Source organism: Hyla sarda, chromosome 5, assembly GCF_029499605.1.
Source record: "Hyla sarda isolate aHylSar1 chromosome 5, aHylSar1.hap1, whole genome shotgun sequence".
NCBI lineage: Eukaryota > Metazoa > Chordata > Amphibia > Anura > Hylidae > Hyla > Hyla sarda.
Window position 1 is genome coordinate 238,633,749 of NC_079193.1, and position 15,642 is coordinate 238,649,390.

Genomic DNA, 15,642 nt, shown 5'->3' on the forward strand with positions numbered 1-15,642 from the left:
TGCTGGAGTGCCAGACTTTATCTATTTGAGACGTTCTTTATAGTGGGTCTGCAGAAGAATTTTGTCCAAACTAACATATCAAAACGTAAACCACATTTAATATTTTTCTTAAACACAGTAAAACCTAAAGAACCATTGACAACTCAAGTTACATTATGTACATTTGAGAATCTAAAAAAAAGAATTATTCAGAAACTATGGAGCAGTATCCACCCTGCCCCCAACATAACAGCTATTTGATAAAGCCTGCCCATTTGGTGATCAAGTCTCTATTTTGTATCAGTAGGAAATCTGACATACCAGTTTTCTCGGAGGTCCTCAGAAACACCATGTCAGCTGGGATTCTTTGATTCTGGAAATAAATAAATGTACGCATAAAAAAATTATTCTGATCTAGATATGCTCTATAGTCTTAGCATCCAGAGGTCGCAAACAGGATTGAAATGCAATTAAAATAGGATTTATCCAAGTACTTTATATTCTGCATTTGCAATTTAGAAATCAATATTTAAAAAAATTATACAATAAATAAGTAACAGTTAAGCCTCTCAGGTACGTCCAATTGGTGAACCGTCTGGACAGACTATGACTGTTAATGGAGACTGTGATTATTTTAGGTGGTTGGGTAAAATGGGCTAAATTGTAATAGTAACAATCGCACACTGACAGCACCAGGCTTGCACTATGCTTTCCAAAATAGACAAAATATTAGTTTTGTTAAAGAGCAACTTGTTTACTAAAATATTCTAGACATGTACATGTACAAAGCAAAAACATTTCAAACTGAAGGGGTTGTCCATGATTAGAACAACGGCCCTCATTTACTATTGCAAACCCGACATGTTTTGTCGGGTTGTGCGCCAGATTCTGTCGCATTGCGCCAGAAATTCTGTCTGCCCCAGATTTTGCGCCAGAATTTGCGTCAGAATTGCAAAAACTCCAACTAACTCTCCATTTTGCTAAGAAGACCCGAAAAGGGGTGTGACTGCCAGGGAAAGGGGGCGTGGTCTCTGAAAAGGGGCGTGTTCCCAACATTTTCACAAAAACACCACATATTTACTAAGGTTTCCACATAAAATGTGGTGGATTTGAGCTGAGGAAAACTCCACAGATCAGAGCATGTGTAAAAAAAAGCAAAATGTAGGGAAAGTGGAAAATGTAGGGAAACCTTAGTAACTACTGTGGAAAATAAATTGTAGGGAATTAAAACCCACAAAGAAACTTACACTCCACTCTTAGTAAATAAGGGCCAATGTGTCTGTTTCTTAAAAAAAAAACAACACCCCTGTCCATGGTGTTGCAGCTCAGATCCTGCAAAGTAAAAGGGGAGGTGTTGCAATACCACACATAACCTGTGGACAAGTGTGGCACTGTTTTTGAAAGACAGACAATTGACTGGCACCCCTGCAACATTATGGTTAAAAATAGTTCACTTGGGGGACGTAAAAGTGTAAAATAAAATTTATTTAAATGATGTATTGCTGTAATCATATCCACACTGTAATGTGACCTGCCTAAAAACAAAAAGTTGCCCAAAGTTGCACTGGACACACAGACAGACCGATTAAACAGCAAGGGTCACAGCCTTTAAGTTGCTTTGCACTCTGACTCAGAGAGGGAAGCCTGAGTGAAGGACTATGACATCCATATGTCCTAATGTCCTATTTGAAAGACAGACTTTTGACTGGCACCTCTGCCACATTATTGTTATAAAAGTGGCAGAACAGTGATTCAAAGGTTTGCAATGCTGCCTTGTACCAATAGTGTCCTAGGTTTTAGTTAACATTAAAATGCATCTGGAATTTAATTTGCGGTGGTGACTGATGCAAGAGCAATGTTGTGGAATATTAAAGCACTATGTAAATTTATCAAATATAAATAAAAATATAAACTAAACGAGGACCACATATTCACACTTTGGTCCATGGCCACATACAATGAGCATAGAGTAAATCCAACTCAAAATCTACAAAATAGTCATGCAGAAAATGTCATATGGAATCAAGAGGTGTCATTTACAGGAATGCCCCTTTCAATGACATAGAAAAAAGGAAAATAAGCAGTCTGGCATCCCAATCCATGAAAATATAAGCAATTTTCAACATCCATCAGGTTTCAAATGCTGTTCTTTGCACAGTCTATCGTAATTTACACCCTCAATTCCAAATTGCCAAGGTGCCAAAGTAAGAGGAAATATAACACTTGATATAGCATGTCATATGTAGATAATTGAAGTAAAGAGCCACAGGCTACTAGACAATGCAATCTGCTGGTAAGCAACATGATGACATCATAAGAAAAGTCCCATAAAACTCTGCTAGATCGCAGAAGTGTAACAGATGTTCTTGCTGTGTATTTTTATTTAGCAGAGCCAATTCATAGAGAGTGCAAAAGGCTGACCTAAGGCTGCAAAAGCACACTGTGCATTCAGCTATTTACAGATGTTTTATACATCTGCTCATTTCACTAAAGCTTTTTGATTGTAATACTAGCTGTGACATAAAAAGAATGCTTTCAAAGACAATCGAGTCCCATATGTGAGAATACAGTGACAATCATGTTTATTATAACCATCACAAAAAAAAGAAAACCATAACAGAATTTGGTAAAATGCAATAAAAATGTACAAAACAAACATGTTGAACACCACCCCCTACATTAGGGTCACAAACTCAAATTATCTAGGGACCACCGGAGGTAGCGGCTGGGTGAAGCTGGGCCGCATGTGCCCCTTACATATAATACCCCCATCATGTGCCCCTCACTTATAATGCCCCCATCATGTGCCCCTCACATATAATGCCCCCATCATGTGCCCCTCACTTATAATGCCCCCATCATGTGCCCCTCACTTATAATGCCCCCATCATGCGCCCCTCACATATAATGCCCCCATCATGCGCCCCTCACATATAATGCCCCCATCATGCGCCCCTCACATATAATACCCCCATCATGTGCCCCTCACATATAATGCCCCCATCATGTGCCCCTCACTTATAATGCCCCCATCATGTGCCCCTCACATATAATGCCCCATCATGCGCCCCTCACATATAATGCCCCCATCATGCGCCCCTGACATATAATGCCCCCATCATGCGCCCCTCACATATAATGCCCCCATCATTCGCCCCTCACATATAATGCCCCCATCATGTGCCCCTCACATATAATGCCCCCATCATGTGCCCCTCACATATAATGCCTCCATCATGTGCCCCTCACATATAATGCCCCCATCATGCGCCCCTCTAATATAATGCCCCCATCATGCGCCCCTCTAATATAATGCCCCCATCATGCGCCCCTCTAATATAATGCCCCCATCATGCGCACCTCACATATAATGCCCCCATCATGCGCCCCTCACATATAATGCCCCCATCATTCGCCCCTCACATATAATGCCCCCATCATGTGCCCCTCACATATAATGCCCCCATCATGTGCCCCTCACATATAATGCCCCCATCATGTGCCCCTCACATATAATGCCCCCATCATGTGCCCCTCACATATAATGCCCCCATCATGTGCCCCTCACATATAATGCCCCCATCATGCGCCCCTCACATATAATGCATCCATCATGCACCCCTCACATAAAATGCCCCCATCATGCACCAGTCTCATATAATGCCCCCATCATGTGCCCCTCACATATAATGCCCCCATCATGTGCCCCTCACATAATGCCCCCATCATGCGCCCCTCTAATATAATGCCCCCATCATGCGCCCCTCTAATATAATGCCCCCATCATGCGCCCCTCTAATATAATGCCCCATCATGCGCCCCTCACATATAATTCCCCCATCATGTGCCCCTCACATATAATGCCCCATCATGCGCCCCTCACATATAATTCCCCCATCATGTGCCCCTCACATATAATGCCCCCATCATTCGCCCCTCACATATAATGCCCCCATCATGCGCCCCTCACATATAATGCATCCATCATGCACCCCTCACATAAAATGCCCCCATCATGCACCTGTCTCATATAATGCCCCCATCATGCGCCCCTCTCATATAAGGCCCCCATCATGCGCCCCTCTCATATAATGCCCCCATCATGCACCCCTCACATACAATGCCCCCATTATGTGCCCCTCACATATAATGCCGCCATCATACACCCCTCATCATCCACCAGCAACACCCCGCACCAGCAGTAGCACCCTCGTCATCCACAAGCAACATCTTCCCCCCCCCCCCCCCATTCCCCCCTACCCCCTGTGATAATAGCATCAGCTGACAGATTATGCTGGGGGGGTTGGGGAGTGTTGGTGGAAAGAGAGCAGTAGCACCCTAATCATTCATCAGCAACACCCCCCCAAAAGCCTAGAACCCCTCAGCACCCCTTTTTCTCCCTGGCAGTACTGTAGTTTGCAGGCTGCGTGCTGTGAACTTGCTGCAACGTTTCTGAGGCGCACCAGTTCAGTGTGGACGGCACGTCACCTCAGCACCACCCAACGCTAACCCCTGCTGTGCCGGATCGCAACTGAAAGATGAAGATTAGTGGTTGCTAGTGGGGCGATTGCTGATAGAATCTCGCTGGGGAGCGTGGTAATACGGAGGGCACCGGGCTGCAAAATTTTGTTCCGTGGGCCGGGAGTTTGCCCTACATATTATCCACAGCACAGGGGATAAGTGTGATCGCTGGAGGTCCCACATATCTAAACAGGCAGATCACAGGAACAGGGTTCACAAGTTCCCTGCCTGAATGGTGCAGTGGTCAAGCACCTGCATGCGGCCACCTAATTTAATCTCTATGAGACTGATGGAGAGAGATAAGCACTGTACTACTACTGTGCTATCTCTGTAATCACTTAAGTGTTCCCAGAATAGCCTTCAATATAACATCAACCAGACATACCATGCAACGTCTGGGGGGTGGCTCTCATTGGCATCTCTGCAATTACACCCATGTGGGCTCCCAGGTTGTGCCTGTGTCGCTCCTCCTTGCTGCCACTGCCTTGCTTCTTCCTTTGCTGAAGTTCCCTTTCTGGCTTCTAGGGCATGCATGCCAATTCTGGTAAATTTAAAGGACCAGTGCACATTTATCTAACCCTTCCCCTACCTATCATTGCTCACCTATATTAATATAAGGCAGCTCTGCCCACTCCTTGTTGTCTGAGTGTTGCTGGTTCCTAGGGTTCTTTGCAAAGATGCGCTATTCTGAATCCACTGAATTCCATTCTGATTTCGCTGACCCCTTTTGTACTGTACTGACCCAGATTGTGGACCTGAACATGTGCTGCCTGCCTTGACCACCTGCATGTACTAGACTACGCCTTTGTCTTACCGCTAATACTGTTCTGTCTCTCCAGTCTATAACCCGGCCTGTTGACTATAACACATGCCTGTTTCACTGGTGCCTGGCATCTCCTTCTCAAGCAGATTTTCATATTTTCTGGAAACAATACCAATGTGTATTGCTATGCACTATCTATGCTGTTCTTTCTGTGAAAAACTCACAGGATTCCTGTTTATTTTAAACAACTTAAAATGAACATAGCACAGGTAAAACAAGCTGATAATAGATATTAAATTAACAGAAAAATATGATGTGGCCTGATATAACAACGGATTAGATCAAACTGAGTAATTCACTGCAGATGTATCATTCTATATTTGCATAAAAAAGCCGTAATAGTGTGCACAACCATTACTTCAACCAGTAAGTCATCATTTTCACATGTTTCATCAAATTTCAAATCTATTAGCATGTAATAGAAACATACAATAAGTCACCATATACCATTAGCTTTCCCCATACCAGTAATTAGGATGCTAGACTGATGTGAGAAATAACCAGGTGCTTTACATTGTGGCATGAAAATTGAACACTTCACCCAGATTGTTTGTTTGCTGTAGTTGTAAACATATGGATCATCCTCTGAAATGACTCATTAATTTCACCGCTGATGCTCCTTCCAGTCAAATGCGAAGTTCAGCTCATTTGCTAGTGTGTGCCTGTGTGTCATGTTGGAGCTCTCTATATGGGAGGTTATGTGCAGCTGTTTACTGAACACAATAAGAGAAGGTGTGGGATGTACAGTAACGGTTACCTTTTCTACTATGATAAGGTCTCCAACTTGAATATCTGAACTTTTCACTTGCACTTTACCTATAATAAAAGTAAAATCAATCTTATTGGGATGTTCTATCCACAGACAAATAAAGAGAGATATATTCAGACATAGAACAACATCACGTGCATACATATAATTTAGACACCTGTCCTCATGATCAAGATATACTTAGTATTTGTGAGGTACAGAAAGTAAAAATGTATCAAATACTCACATGTCCTCCATTTCCTTCCAGTCTCTTTTCTGGCTCCCAGTATAAAACTGTACCGGGCAGGTCTGCACTGATGTCCATTACAAGCATCAGAACAGTGTCACAATATGGTCGTATGGCAAAATTATCCACTGGGTTATACAAGTCTGTGTTCCAATGCTTTTAATGGCAATCTGCATATTTTATACAGCACAATTGCTCCCACATGGAATGGGAATCTGGATCTGCGGTGGAGTCACTTCTTGATGCAAAAACCACACCAGGAACCACACACAGACGGCTCCATTCAAGGTGGTTAATCTACGAATCAGTGTCCAAATCCACAGCAGAAATACAGATTCTTTTTTCTATGATGTGACACTCCAATCTGCATCTGAAATCTACTGTTGCAAGGATTCCCATTGAAAATATGGGGGTACTCCGGTGGAGAACATTTTTTTTTAATCAACTGGTGCCATAAAGTTAAACAGATTTGTAAATTACTTCTATTAAAAAATCATTATCCTTCCAGTATTTATTAGCTGCTATATACTCTTTTTGGATTTCAATTTTTTTTTCTGTCCATGTTGCTCTCTGCTGACACCTTTGTCTGTATCAGTAACTGTCCAGAGCAGCAAAGGATTGCTATGGGGATTTGCTCCTGTTCTGGACAGTTCCTGATACAGACAGAGGTGTCAGCAGAGAGCAACATGGACAGAAAAAAAAATAGAAATCCAAAAAGAGTATATAGCAGCTAATAAATACTGGAAGGATAATGATTTTTTAATAGAAGTAATTTACAAATCTGTTTAACTTTATGGCACCAGTTGATTTAAAAAAAAAAAAAAAATTCTCCACCGGAGTACCCCTTTAAGCACCCACACAAAACCAAAGAACAGCAAGGAGCAGTGACATTGAAACATAGGGGGCAGCTGGGCAAAATATTCTTATTACTGCAAATATCAATGGCTTCAGAATACTTAAAACAAGTAAGGAAATGGCATTTTTTTTTATTTTCAACTAAGGTACACATTCAATATAATGATAAGACAATTAAATGACTAATTACACACAGGAAACATTTCTAATTGATGGATTTACACAACAAAACAAATTCTCTTTTTTTTTTATAATGTAAGGTAAGAGATTCTTTATTAAATGAAAGCAATATTAGGAAATAATTGAGAACAGAATGATATTACTGAATGTTCTATTCAGTTTGTGGTTAAGTAAATAAAATGTTCATGTTCTTGTAGCAACATAAACCATGACAGCTCACAATGTCTCAAAGATCATCATTACAATTTAGGTAGATGTACAGACTAGACCACCATAAAGATTTCCCCCTCAGTTACTGCCTATCCACTAGATAAGATCAATGCTTGCTCTCTGCACACGTTATTATAAGTATAAAACATAACTTCCCTAGCCTTAGTAACATATAGTGAAGGTTACAGCTCTGGATTCAGCTGCTGTTAATAACATGAAAAATGGAAACTAACTGGACCAGCACCATGGTCTTGTAGGCCAGGTTTCCAGGAGCCATCTCAGTTGGAAATGTTCCACAAGTGTTCCATCCAGTTCTCCATAAGCTTAAAGGAGTACTCCAGTGGAAAACCTTTTTTTATTATTTTTTATCAACTGGTACCGGAAAGTTAAACAGATTTGTAAATTACTTCTATTTAAAAATCTTAATGCTTCCAGTACTTATTAGCTGCTGAATACTACAGAGGAAATTCTTTTCTTTTTGGAACACAGAGCTCTCTGCTGACATCATGACCACAGTGCTCTATGCTGACATCTCTGTCCATTTTAGGAACTGTCCAGAAGTCATTTACAAATCAGTTTAACTTTCCACCGGAGTATCCCTTTAAATTGGACAAAGTGGGACCTATGAGTGACCCCACCACAGTTTTTATTCAACATGGTTGTGCGGCATGGAAAAAACGCTGCATGCAATGTTTTTTTTATCTGACACTAACATGCTGGTGGGTAAATATGCTGGATGGCCAGACATATGTAAATCTGGCCTTACTGGATTGCTAGCTGTTTTGGAAGTTTACAACTGTAACCTTCTCTAGAAAACTTTCTTGACACTTTTCCCATCTCCTAAAAATATTACATAGTGGATAAGTTATTATATAATACATTTTAATGCTTTTTACTACAGCTGTTGTAGAGAGCATCATGAAGTCTGCTCACACTGCAATAATAATAATAGTAATATAAAGGTTGGGATTACATTCAGTATCTGAAGAATAACATCAATTGGTAAAAACTAAAAAATATTCCGTTGTAGAACCGGCTATTATTGTTATGGGTGACATTGGGTCTGGCACATAAAATTTACACAAGGAATCTTTACAGTAAATCCTTTTCCTCATCTTATGCTTCTAATTCTTGGTGAATCTTATGACCTAGTGTATAATATACTAATTTCAGAATAATGAGACTCAAACAAGGTCCAAACAGGTGCTTGACTTTCTGCTTTTGGACTTTTTGTAGTTCTGCCCTGGTAACAAGTACCAGTTTATGAGACTTTCTGAATTACACAGCATGGGGGAAATGTATCAATGTTGGTGTAGGTAGAAGTTTTTTGAAGATCGTTTTGGTTGGTCTAAATTTGTTGCAATTGCCAAATGTACCATACTTGTGCAAGGCACATGATAAATTTTGTGCAAAGTTCTAAATCTCCACATAGTTCCATTTTACACCTGAGCTGCACCTCACAGGAAAAGAGGACACACTGATTTTGTTCTATTGCTTTGAGGCTCGGATTCCATTGAGGTTTTTTGTCCACCAGCAAAAATTCCAGAAAAACTGTCACAACTTTTTCCTGCATTTTGTCTTTTTTTTTTTTCCTTTTTTTCTAGCATTTTTCCTGGTGTGTGGAAACAGTGATTTTTGTATCCTGTGGCAATTTTTTCACTGCCTTCAGGGTACCACTCTGTGGGTTCGAAGCAGAGCACCCGGTCCACAGAGTGTAAGGAGTGATGAATAGCATATACATATACAGGGTGCAGAGCATCACTACTTACCTCTGCTGGCTGTATAGTATACAGGGGTGCTAAGCAGTTCTAGGTTAAGTCTTTGTGCGCTATCCTGTATATACAGCTGTCTATAGATGACTGTATATACAAGATACAGTAGGCAGCAATTAACAATTGGAGGCTCCCTGTTTAGGAACACCCCAGGGTAGAGCACCAAAAATGTACAAATTTTTTTTTTCTTTTCTTCTCATTTCAGATACATGAATGCAGAGGACTACGTCAGATTCAGTGATTTGCGACGATGACCAGCGTTTTTTAAAATGTAAATAAAAGGGTTAACAAGGGCTGTGGGGGAGTGTTTTTTTTTTAATAGATTTTTTTTTTCGATGTGTCGTGTTTTTTATAATTTAGTTTTCAGGCTTAGTAGTGGTAGCCGTCTTGTAGACAGAATCCATTACTAAGCCGGGGCTTAGCGTTAGCCCCAAAACCAGCTAGCGTTAACCCCCAATTATTACCCCGGTACCCACCGCCACAGGGGTTCGGGGAAGACCAGGCACCAACAGGCCCGGAGGGTAAAAAATGGCGCTTCTGGACCTAGGTGGTAACAGGCTGGCATTATTTATGCTGGGGAGGGCCAGTAACAATGGTCCTCGCCCACCCTGGTAACGTCAGGCTATTGCTGCTTGGTTGGTATCTGGCTGATGCTGAAAATAGGGGGAACCACAAACGTTTTTTTGTTTTGTTTTTTTAAACGCATATGGTTCCCCCTATTTTCAGTATCAACCAGATACCAACCAAGCAGCAACAGCCTAACATTACCATGGTGGGCGAGGACCATTGTTACTGGCCCTCCCCAGCCTTAATAACACTAGCCTGTTACCACCTAGGCCCAGGAGCGCCATTTTTGACACTTCAGGTCTGTTGCTACCAGCTCTTGCAGGTACCCCTGCGGCGGTGGGTATCGGGTAATAATTAGGGGTTAGCGCTAGCTGATTTTGGGGCTAATGCTGAGCCCTGGCTTAGTAATGGATTCTGTCTACAAGACGGCTTCCACTACTAAGCCTGAAAATTTTATTATAAAAAACACATGACACATTGAAGAAAAAAATTTATTGAAAAAGAAACACTCCGCCACAGCCCTCGTTAACCATTTTATTGAAAAAAAAATGCTGGTCCACGGAATCTGACGTAGTCCTCCACATTCACGCATCTGAAATGAGAAGAAAAGAAAAACAAGAAATATCGGTTAGTACATTTTTTTCGCTCTCCCCTGGGGAGAGCGCACATAATGCAGTGTGTTCCTAAACAGGGAGCCTCCAATTGTTGCTAAACTACAACTCCCATCATGGGGGTGCTGTAGTCAAGCAACAGCTCGAGTCTCCCTGTTTGAGAACACACTGCCACAAAGGCTGTTCCCATTATGCAAAACGCATAATGAGAACAGAGCCATACTTACCACCCTGGCTTCAGGCCTGGACAGTGTAGCTACTCCCCGTAATGACATCATCACTAGGGGGGTGGAGCAGTAAAGGTCGTTGAAGGGGGCCTCAGGAGTTAGACCCCCTTTTGATCTGTCCCTCTACCCTTGGATTACTTCTCCCATCATGCAACTGAGTCTGTCCCATGATGGGAGTAGTTGTAGTACCGCAGCGCTGAGGGATGGCACTTGCACATCCCATGGCTGCGGGACTCTTTTTGGACAGTTAGGACTACTACTCCCATCATGGACAGACTCTGTCCATGATGGGAGTTATAGTCCAGGGGCAGATCGCAGCAGGTCATTCTGCTGAGACCCGGTGCGATCCCCATTTATTAAGTTAACAAGCCGGTGGCACATGCAGCTCCATTGCGCTCCCCGCCGGCTCGAGACGGGGAATACGGTAATTCATAATCCCCGCCGACGGGAGACGAGAGCTCTGATTGTTGAAGAGCAATTCAACCATCAGAGCTCCCGTCTCCAGGCGGCAGGGATTATGAATTCTGAGGGGTGTATTCAGGAGTCGGCAGGGAGCGCAGTGGAGCAGCATGTGCCGCCAGCTTCTTAACTTAATAAATGCTGATCGCAGGGGGTCTCAGCGGAATGACCTGCTGCGATCTGCCCCTCAGCCCCTTGACTATAACGCCCATTATGGACGGAGTCTGTCTATGATGGGAATAGTAGTCCTAAAGTAGTCCCGCAGCTGGACAATGTGCAAGTGCCATTCCTCAGCGCTGCGGTACTACAACTACTCCCATCATGGACAGACTCTGCCCAGGATGGGAGTTATAGTCCAGGGGCTGAGGGGCAGATCGCAGCAGGTCATTCTCCAGAGACCCGCTGCGATTCGCATTTATTAACTGTACAAGCTGGCGGCACATGCAGCTCCACTGCGCTCCCTGCCGGCTCCTGTATACAGCTGACACAATTCATAATCCCTACCGACAGAAGCTCTGATTGGTGAATAGCAATCAGAGCTCCCGTCTCCCGGCAGCAGGGATTATGAAATGAGTCCCTCTGATTGTTGAATATCTATTCACCAATCAGAGCTCCCATTTCCCGGCGGTGGGGATTATGAATTGTGACAGCTGTATACACGAGCCGGCGGGGAGCGCAGTGGAGCAGCAAGTGCTGTTGGCTTGTAAAGTTAATAAACGTGGATCGCAGCGGGTCTCTGAAGAATGACCTGCTGCGATCTGCCCCTCAGCCCCTGGACTATAACTCCCATCCTGGGCAGAGTCTGTCCATGATGGGAGTAGTAGTCTTAACTGTCCCAAAAGAGACCCACAACCGGGGGATGTGCAAGTGCCATTCCTCAGTGCTGTGGTACTACAACTACTCCCATCATAGGACATACTCTGTCCCATGATGGGAGTAGTTTTAGTTTAGCAGTGTTGAGGGACGGCTCCTGTATCCCCTAGCTGTCTCGGTAGAACACTTTCCGTGTCCTTTTTGATGGTGTATTTTTGCGTTACAAAAAAACGTATTAGTGCAAAAAAACATGCACATGATAAATTAGTATGCACTGCAAAATGCATTTCAAATTACACAAAAAATAGACTACTTGCTTTTTAATCAAAAACGCAAAATGACTCACTGCATATAGAAACATATAGAAAAGAAAAAGCTTCTACCACTAATGATAAATTCCCCTATCAGTTTATATACACTCAAATACATAAAGCAAACTTTGAGCTACATTTAATGTCCTTTATTTTTATTTGGAGAAAAAGAACAGCACTGTTCTTAAAGTAATCTTGACTAGTGTTTCATAGACTTTTGTATGGTTAGATCCAATTATTCTACACACATTGTCTAAAGTGTAATTACTCTACACACATTGTCTAAATTGTTTCCAATTCCTTTAAAACCAATAAGATATGTGTATTTTGATAGAACTAAAAGCTCTCAGCAGTAAAACTGATCTAAACACACATAATAAGATGATAACAAAAGAATACTCAATATATATGTTGTTTTAGTACTATGACGTCATCTAGTATTGGAAGCACTAGTGCTGCTGGTCCCTGGAAACTTCCTATTGGCATACATATTAGAAGAAACAACTATGCCATTAAGGTAGAAGCAGGTTATATAGGCTATTTAGCTTGGCTGAATAGTGTCCACTACAGAAATTCCACCTGAAATTATTTCAAGCCACCTATTGTTTTCAATGGGATTCCACTGCTCTGTGCACATGTTGGAATTTCTGCGGTGGAATATCCAGATTTAAAGGGGTACTCCACCCCTAGACATCTTATCCCCTATCCAAAGGATAGGGGATAAGATGTCAGATCGCGGGGGTTCCGCCGCTGGTGACTCCCGGAATCTCGGCTGCAGCACCCACCTGTTGCTGCTTCCGGAAACCCTGGAGTCTTCGGCTCCCGACCACGGAGACGTGAGATTGTGATGTCATGACTCCGCCCCCGAGTGACGTGACACCCCGCCCCTCAATGCAAATCTATGCGAGGGGGCGTGACAGCCATCACGCCCCCTCCCATAGACTTGCATTGAGGGGGCGGGGTGTGACATCACACGGGGGCAGAGTCGTGACGTCACGATCTCCCGTCCCCGTGGTCGGGAGGCGTTGGATGAGAGCCTCCAGCGCTGGCGGAAGCAGCAACAGGTGGGTGCTGCAGCCAGTGGCGGGACCCCCGCGATCTGACATCTTATCCCCTATCCTTTTGATAAGGGATAAGATGTTTAGAGGCGGGGTACCCTTTTAACAGAAAGAATTGTAATGCAATGAATTGCCATCAATTATGACGGCGCTTAATGTCCGTACAGACATTAGCATCTATTCCGCCAGCTGCACACGGAATATCCAAATTTCTCTGGTCTGAAATTCCATAGTGTGCATGGGCCTTTATCATTGCCATATTTAAAGATATTTGAAGAGAATAAACTGTATATATGCAGACATATTTGCATAAACTTGCTCACTGTAGGTAGGTGGGCAGAACACAGTATCTCATGCAGAAATATTCTGTATACTTGCCTGGTATCATACCCGGTGTGAACATATCTCCTGTAGCAGAGAACAGCACTGGTTTTTCCAGAAAAGAGCCTCATATACCCATCAGTCAGAAAGTCCCATTTAGCTAATGCATCTACTCTACAATATACAATAAATTAGCTTCTTGCCTATAAAATCCAATTGTTTTAGACAGTAAAAATTTTACAGCTGATATGTAAAGATAGAATAAGCAGAAAATTAAGTGATATTTATTTACTAACCTCTAATGGTAAGCTTGCTATATAATTGTGAATTCATTTCTTTGTCTCTCTTGAACCTTCGATATTCATCCCCTGCTTCCCTTACCATTGTGACAGCGAGAACAAACCCCTATAAATAAGAACAATGCTAACTGTTAGCAGGTAAAAGTAAAATAAATAATAACAAGTAACCATGCAATGCCATATTAATGTATAGCCGCTAGTTTTTAAAATGTAATGCAAGACATAACTGAGAAAACAGCTTGTTGCTACCTTAAAATGTAACATTGGTTTGTATGGGCCAATAAATGCTGACTGTACTGATAGCATGTGTGTAACATATCCACTTTAACCCCTTAAGGACCAGGCCCATTTTGGCCTTAAGGACCAGGTCAATTTTATTTTAGTATTTTTGATTTTTCCTCCTTTTATATTTCCCTCCACAGACCCATATAAGGGCTTGTTTTTTTGTGTCACCAATTTTACTTTGTAATTATATCACTTATTTTACCAAAAAATTATTATTTATGTGGGAAAATTAAAAAGAAAACCGCAATTTAGAAAGTGATGGAACATTTTGTTTTCACGCTGTACACTTTACGGTAAAAATGACATGTTGTCTTTATTCTGTTGGTCAATACGATAAAAATGATACCCATGTTATATGCTTTTCTATAATTGTTCCGCTTTAAAAAAAATCTCAAACTATTTTAACAAAATTAGTATGTTTGAAATTGCCCTATTTTAAACACCTATAACTTTCTTATTTTTCGGTATATGAGGCGGTATGAGGACTTAATTTTTGCGCCGTGATCTGTAGTTGGTATGGTTACCACTTTTGTTTCTATTTTACTTTTTTATTAATTCTTTATAATTTTTTTTTTTGGGAATAAAATGTGCCAAAAAAGCAGCAATTTTGGACTATTCATATCAATCATTTGATTACTAATACTGTTAGTGATATGCATAGGGCATAGCACTGATCAGTGTTATCGGCTATCTTCTGTTCTGGTCTGCTTGATGTCAGACAAGAGCAGAAGACCCCGGGAGATGGCCGGAGGCACTCGAGGGGACCTCCAGCCGCTATGCTGGATGATCGGATCCCCATGGCAGCGCTGCAGGCGATCCGATCATCCATTTAACGTACCGAACTGCCACATGTGATCTGTATTGATCACGGCATCTGAGGGGTTAATGGCGGACATCCGTGCAATCGCGGATGTCCACCATTACGGCAGGTCCCTTGCTGCTGATCGCAGGCCGGACCTGCTGCGCATGACCTGAGCACCAGTCCGGTGCTCGTGGTCATGGCGGAGTGTAAATGTATGTTATGGTGCGTTATGTACCACGGCACCATGACGTACATTTACGTCCATTGTCGTTAAGGGGTTAAAAGGAGACTGCACAATTTCCTGAGTAGTCACAACAGGAAAACAGGTCCTCTTTAAATCAAGTTTTTATTCTGGCCCCTAAGCCTATGATAATCAAACACCACCTGTTCTGTAGAGACAACTTTATCAATATTCACTGCATCATCACTTGTAAAACTACAATGAAAAGTGACACCTATATAAACACAGCAGGGAAATAAGTATTAAACACATCATCATTGATATGAAATTATAACCAGATATTGGTAACAACCCAAGTAATCCATACAAAGAA

The 15,642-nt window shown here is 42.1% G+C and overlaps 1 protein-coding gene across 3 annotated transcripts in view; it reads right to left on the reverse strand.

Annotated features, from left to right (window-relative positions):
• Positions 1-15,642, reverse strand: part of ATP9B (ATPase phospholipid transporting 9B (putative)) — a 323,289-nt gene that overhangs the window by 260,686 nt on the left and 46,961 nt on the right. For all 3 annotated transcript variants that reach the window (XM_056521396.1, XM_056521395.1, XM_056521397.1), the window contains exons 5-7: positions 13,999-14,107; positions 6,081-6,139; positions 301-352 (exon numbers count right to left, since the gene is read on the reverse strand). In XM_056521396.1, the coding sequence (XP_056377371.1) occupies positions 301-352; positions 6,081-6,139; positions 13,999-14,107 (220 nt within the window). The remainder of the gene's footprint in view (positions 1-300; positions 353-6,080; positions 6,140-13,998; positions 14,108-15,642) is intronic.